This window comes from Pygoscelis adeliae, unplaced genomic scaffold, assembly GCF_000699105.1.
Source record: "Pygoscelis adeliae isolate BGI_AS28 unplaced genomic scaffold, ASM69910v1 Scaffold505, whole genome shotgun sequence".
In the NCBI taxonomy this organism is placed as follows: Eukaryota; Metazoa; Chordata; class Aves; order Sphenisciformes; family Spheniscidae; genus Pygoscelis; species Pygoscelis adeliae.
Window position 1 is genome coordinate 281,349 of NW_008824811.1, and position 6,548 is coordinate 287,896.

The 6,548-nt window shown below is 44.3% G+C and overlaps 1 protein-coding gene across 1 annotated transcript in view; it reads left to right on the forward strand.

The window, feature by feature from the left end:
• The window catches only part of LOC103917137 (chromosome unknown open reading frame, human C8orf33), a 9,586-nt gene extending 3,577 nt beyond the window's left edge, over positions 1–6,009 (forward strand). Inside the window, exons 4-8 of the mRNA XM_009324244.1 lie at positions 1,165–1,302; positions 1,490–2,217; positions 3,741–3,831; positions 3,945–4,091; positions 4,228–6,009. Coding sequence (XP_009322519.1) covers positions 1,165–1,302; positions 1,490–2,217; positions 3,741–3,831; positions 3,945–4,091; positions 4,228–4,424 — 1,301 coding nt within the window. The 3' untranslated portion in view covers positions 4,425–6,009. The remainder of the gene's footprint in view (positions 1–1,164; positions 1,303–1,489; positions 2,218–3,740; positions 3,832–3,944; positions 4,092–4,227) is intronic.
• The last annotated feature ends 539 nt before the right edge of the window (positions 6,010–6,548 follow it).

Consider the following 6,548-nt stretch of genomic DNA (forward strand, 5'->3'; position numbering starts at 1 on the left):
AGATCAACACTGCTGCCCAACTTGGTGTTGTCTGCAAACTTACTGAGGGTGCACTCGATCCCCTTGTCCAGATCATTGATAAAGATATTGAACAAGACCGGCCCCAAAACTGAGCCCTGGGGAACACCGCTCGTGACCGGCCGCCAACTGGATTTAACTCCATTCACCACAACTCTCTGGGCCCAGCTGCAGCAGTGCTACGCATGAGATCCTCAGCTAAAATAATTCCCAAGTGAGGGAGGGGAGAGGTTCCCCTGAAGCTTTTTCTAGCTCTTTCTTTGTAACAGGTCTTATTAGCGAGTAGGCCTTGAATGCAGCCAGCTAAACTCCTTGAAGCAGGGGGGAATGTGTGGTCAAGACCCTGACACCCAGGTGCTATGAAGATACATCCCACTTTTTTTGGGTGGCTACAGCCCCACTGTGGCATTTCTGCCTTGCACTTGCGTGCTGTTACTCTGTTCCTAGCACGGGACTCTCAGTGTTGGATCTGCAAGATACACATTTGGAGAATCCCAGAGAGATGCACTGCAGCCAAGAGAGATGAGTGTGTGCCCGTTCCAGAATACTAGTCTAGTACATCAGGCTTTTCTGTGTCTTGAAACGCGTGAGACAAACACTAGAAGACTATGCATATCTGGAGTTCCCGAACTGAGGTCTTTGGCGACTCCTGTCACAGAACAACTACTATGATTTTTAGAGAATTTACTCTGACACAAAGAATTGGGATTACTGTTGTGGTCAGGCCGGTTTATATGAGAGTCAAGCAAGAGTCCTGCTTTTCAGAGTGTGCTCGCTACTCAGATTTTTTTCCAGAGAAGAGACACCAAGCTAGGCTCTTGGATTTGTCTCTTGCTTTGGAGAGAGGGTTGTTAAGCATTGTATAGCTTCTGTGCCATTAGTAGTGCACTTACTGCAGTGTAAGATTCTTAACATGTATAATAAGCAGTTAAGATGTATTTTTTTTTCTTTAAGAACATTTCACAGTATTTCAGCTTCTAGAAGCTCTTGGAGTTTCCTTTCAAAATGCCAGTCATGGATTGTGGTATGGTGGTATGAACACAGAACACATTCAGAGGAGACCCAGTCATCAGCATCCCACAGTATGGTTTGTAAGGCCCACCATAACCTGTTTCTTGTCTCTCTTGGACTTTTTCTTGAGTGCAGCAGAGGATGCACAGCACATTCTCAAGGTCCTGCGCTCCCATGAGACTCCTTTTGTGAAGAAGCGACAAGTGATGAACCATGTGTTTGGGGATTATTGTCTCAAGATGGCTGAGGATCAGAAGAGCATGGAGAAAGCAGGTGAGCTTGAACTGTCCCTTCAGAGGATGGTGATATTTGGTTCTTTTCTGTAGATTTCTTACGTTGTAGCTTTTGATTGGATCACCTCTCTGCAGCAGTGCCTTAGAGAGGGAGTTGCAGTAGCAGTGGCATCCCTGTAGTAGGAAATTGGCATATTGATAGAAACATTATTCTTTATCTTTTCTAGATGTGAAACCTGGTGATGTGGAAGTACAGCAAAGCAATGGGCAGGCTTCAGATGCTGTGGTGTATGGGAAACAATCTGACCGAATCTCTGAGGCAAAGCCAGAGTGGTTCACGTCATCTGACAACAGCTTCCGATTTGATTTTACACTTTTTGAGATCGACCCAGAAGCAACCGGCACATCTTTGGAAGCAGTCCCTGGTGTCAGTGGTGCTGAGCAGATACAAACCAATGTAAGAGCCACCGAGCAGGAGAACTGGAATGGAGCCTTGAGTTTTGCTGCCTCTGGACAAGAACCCAAGTTTGCTTTCAACTTTGCCATCCCAGATGAAGACTGTCCTCTGGTTCCATTAGTTCCAAGAAGCCAACATATAGAGGGTACAGCAGATCATGAAGTGCTGGGTAATTCACTGCCTACTGAATCAGCAGGTATGCCATGGATTTCGGCGTTGCAGAAGCCTGAGTTGACTCAAACTACAGGTAGTGCACCCAAAGAGGATAGAAGCCATGTCACGTTAAAGAACCCCCAACCAGAGACTGCTCCCAGAGATGAGGCAGTGACAGAGAAATCAACAGCAGATGGAGCTGCCCAGAAGAAGAAAAAGAAGAAGAAACAAAAAACATCTGTCAGTAAAAAGGAGATAGAAGAAACTGAGATCAACAGGAAGGCAAAGGCAGAAGCTAACAGATGTCAAAATAAAGATAACTCCCACCAGGATGAGACCTCTCAGGTATTTAAATATGGATGGGATGCCATAATTTGTAAACCCTTGAGCAAAAGAGAAACTTTATCTCTTTGCATAGTTTAACAGTTAGTATACTGGCTTGAGATGAAAGCTGAAAGACAAAGATTGCTGCTTATTTCTTACAGCAGCTGTTTTCTTTTCCTGCTAGAGAGCTGAGGAACCTAACTAGTGGAAAGGAAGTTAATGGTCCTTTGTTGTCTGCTTCAGACTTGTGCTGAAACATTTCATGTTTAGACTTGTGATGGCTAATCCTGGGAAGCTGGGTGCCAAGTTTTCTTTAAAAAAAAAAAAAAAAAAAAAAAAGGAGGTAACTGTCCTCACTCAGTGGCAAGCTGGTATCTGTGTGTGCTGAATCAGCACTGTACCCCTGACTTGCATGTTATCGGGTAGGACGAATTGCTCGCATAATGCAAAGGGCAAGGCTGAGGTGCAGAGCTGCTAGGTGGTGTTGCCAAGGCTGTGGCAGGGTCTGGTGCAAAGCCTAAGGGTGCTTCTGAGAAGGTTCCCACTGTAAGGCATGGCCCAGAAATCGACGGAAGTTGCGAGTTATGTGTAGGCACACCCTGAGGTTTTCTAATGTTCTGCTAAGGTCCAGGTCTTAATTTTATTTTTCTTTTCAGCACTTGTGTAGCTATTATTAACAAGCAATGCCAGCTGAGCAATATTGAAATACAAAATTACAAAAAACTTGCTTTCGTTAATATTCTACACTGAAGTCGCACTGAGTGTTCACCTGCCTCTTGAAGCATTGCATCCAAAGTGCTGCTTCACCAACAACCTTATCAATAAACGCTGCTGTGTACCAGAAAGGTAGAAAGATTTGAAGGTGATGTAAAGCCCTTCCAGTCCATTGGAAGGAGGCTGTTGTAAGGAAAAGGAGACAGCATGAGAGCTTTGTGTTTACATGTACATAACAGTTAAGAACTGCTTCAGCCCCAGAATGCTGCCCTGTTTCTCTCCCTTCCACTGCTCAGCCAGCCAGCTGGTTTTGCTCAAAGGGACTTGGCTTCTTCCGTCTTCATGGGCTTCAGCTCCCTTCTCCTCATGCATTTCTGGTTGAGCAAGCACACAGGACCTGAGACACCAAGACTTGGCTTCTGATTTTGTCCATCGTTTGCTTTTTGATTTCGGGCAGGTTTGGGGGGTAGGGGTTTTTTTTGTTGTTGTTAATGCTTATTCCTCCCATCTGTCAGTTGATTTGACAGCTTCTTTCAGAGGAAAGGCCCTGGACAGCTTTCCAGAAAATGGCATCATCTGAATGGCAGCCAAATATTAAATCCATCACACAGAGGCAGTGAGTTGCAACTAAGCATTTGTCCGGTGCTTTAAGTTTGTCCAATGAAAAGCACTATAGGGAAAATGTCATGAAGTCTATAAAGTGATCACCAGAACATGAAATTTGGAATAGTCTTGACTTTATGCAGATACCTTTTTTCCTGTGTAGCAACTGCTGCTGTAATTTTTGGATGACTTATTTCCTCATGCTCACTCTGCTCCATGTTGCACAGCAGTCAGATGACCAGCTGTGGAAAGAGGTGGACTGGTGTGTGGAACAGCTGGAACTTGGCCTGAAGACGCAGAAATCCACTCCAAAGCAGGGTAAGCATTCAAGTAAACGAGAGATCTCCCCTGTGGGGAGGGTTGGCAGGCGTGTGGGGGCAGAGCCAGTGGGAAGTCAAACCGTGCGTTGTTTCTCCTTTGCGCTGCTTCAGTCGAGGAGGCTCTCCGTGCGATCAAGACACTGCGCAATGACAAGGCTCCACTGGTGAAGAAGCGTCAGCTCATGAGAGCCATGTTTGGTGACTATAGGAAGAAAATGGAGGAGGAGCGGTGCAAAGAACTGAAGCTCATGGAAACGGGTAGGAGAACTTTGCATGCTGGGGGAAGTGAAGAGGAAAGGGCTTTGCTCCTGCCCTCTGTATTGCTTTGCGGAGTGGGACCTCACTATATGAGATGACTAAACATCTCTTACTGCTCTTTTCTCCCCTCTTTAAGCTGTGAAATCTGCCAGGGTCGTGGAAGTGAAGAGAAACATCCGCAACAAGAACTGCCAGTTCATCCGGAAGTGCTCAGGAGCTTGCAGGAAAAGCCAAGTTCCAGCAGGATCCCCTTCAGAGTCACCCAGGACACTTAACACAGGCTCATTCAAATTCACAACTTCCCAAGAAGAGTTTCGCTTTAATTTCTTGTAGGAAAGTCTTTTAGACTAAAACTGCGGCTAAAAACTGTGCCAATTCTTCTATAAACTTAAGAACAGTGGAAAGATGCTGTGCAGCAGAAAATGTTACGCAATGATCTCTGTGTATTTCCTAAAGAAAGGTTTAAAACAGATCTGCCTACTACGCATACGACCCCAAGACTCAGTCTACATAGTCTGTCCTCACGCTGTAGAAAGGCACCTTTGTGAAAGATCAGCGCAGAGTCTGGAAGGATCTGTTTTTCTTCCTATAGAATTGACATTAACTTAAGAATCTGTCTTTTATACTGGGAGATTTTCCCATTCTCCTATTGCTTTTAAGTAGAGCAGACCTTTTATAGCAGATGAGGCAGCGATGCATACAGAAGGGAATGGTTTGTAACGAAGATCCAGCTTCTGTGAAGATCCAGCAGTGTAAGCATACTGGATAGTTGAATGCTTCCACTCCATATGAGTCTGTGTGAATGCAACTTCTGGTATCCAGAAAGCACTGACCACTGTGTGTAATCACTGCCATCTAGAGAGTATGAGTTCAGGATCTTGGAGGAAAATAAGTGAGAATCATCTTTACTCATTCATCTCTCTAATTGACAGGTATAGACTTAGAAGAGAACTGCAAATGCTGATTTAATCTAGCCTAGGGATGTAAGGACAGTTGTTTCCAGACAGGGTAAGACTTTTGTTGCTGAAGCCAGGTTCTGGCCTGCTAGGAAGGATGCACAATCAGTTCTTAAAAAAAGAAGTTTGTTTTATAAGTAGCCCGGTTACAGCCACCAGTGACTCAGAGGATAAATCAGCTGCATGCCAAACCGTGGGTGGTGGTAAAATGAACTGTGAGAGCCCAAAGATTCTCTTGCATTTGATTTGTATTAAATTTTTGCTTTCTGAACAGTTGAATGTGTCTCCAGTGTTTTGATACTGCTTCAGCCACTGTACCCACTTCCTATGTTCCTGCAGAGAATCTTCCCCACTCAGCCTAAAAAAGCTGAAGGAACAGAAGTCCTTTAAAAGGAAACATGGTAGCAGGTGTCCCTAGGGTGCAGTGCTTTCCTTCCTTTTTATAGTCCAATCAGTCATCCTGTATGAGAAGCGAGAAATGGGAGTGTAGGCAGATTCCAGGGTATACTGAGAGCAGCTGAGAGATGGTGGAAAACATTTGCTGGGAAAGACTTCAAAAAACCTGATGTTGGCTACAAAAAAAACTTACTTTATTACTAAGCTCTGATGCAGTCACTTGCATCTACGAGAATTTGTTTGTTTGTTTAAATATTTTAAAGAATGCCTGTCTAGGCATAAGGAGAAACCAGACCTGGGTAACATATCTCATGAAGAGAAATACGCAGAGAAGACTTTAAGTCTTCTGGAAACCAATAGGTTAACACTGGAATCAATAGGTTAGCAGATTATTATTTTACTTGCCGAGGAGCACTGATGTTACTTTGACTGTATGGAGCAGCACTATACAGCATTTTTTGGATTTCCAGGATTTTATATTAAACATACAAAAGCCGTGTCTTGTTAAACTTATAGTGTTTTCATGCCATTTACCAAGATTAAAGAGCATCTTGTACATGACCTTGGAACTACAGCTGTTCTCTTTCCTAGCTGTTTATGCAGTGTGTGTCTGGGAAATAGTTATTTTTTTCCTTGTCTTGTTTCAGGTGAAGGTAGAGTTGCTAAAACATTATAAAATCCTGTGCTGTGGAAGGCTGCAGGAGTATTTTGGGAAGCATTCTTACATAATTGTCTCGTGCTTATACTATTCGTTAGGCATTCACAATTAGAATAAAGATACCAGTGAGATGGACATTTGGTGTAACCTAATCCAGCCAGCTTATCTCCAAAGAGGGCAGAGAAAAATGCATTCTAATACGTGAGCGGCTCCTGTGGTTTGACAGAGGTCTTCACACAATGCTGACTCGCAAAGCCAACCCATGTTCCTTTCGCGGTGCTTCATTATTGGAGGACTCAGAAGGCAAACGTTCATCAATGCAGTACTTCATAGCCCTGAGTGTCGTCCCTGACCTGTGGACTTGAGTGCAAGGCCGGAGTCGGCTGGGTCACTTCCGCAAGTCACTGTGTGATCTTGGACAAGGCATTTTGCCTTTCTGTGTCAGCT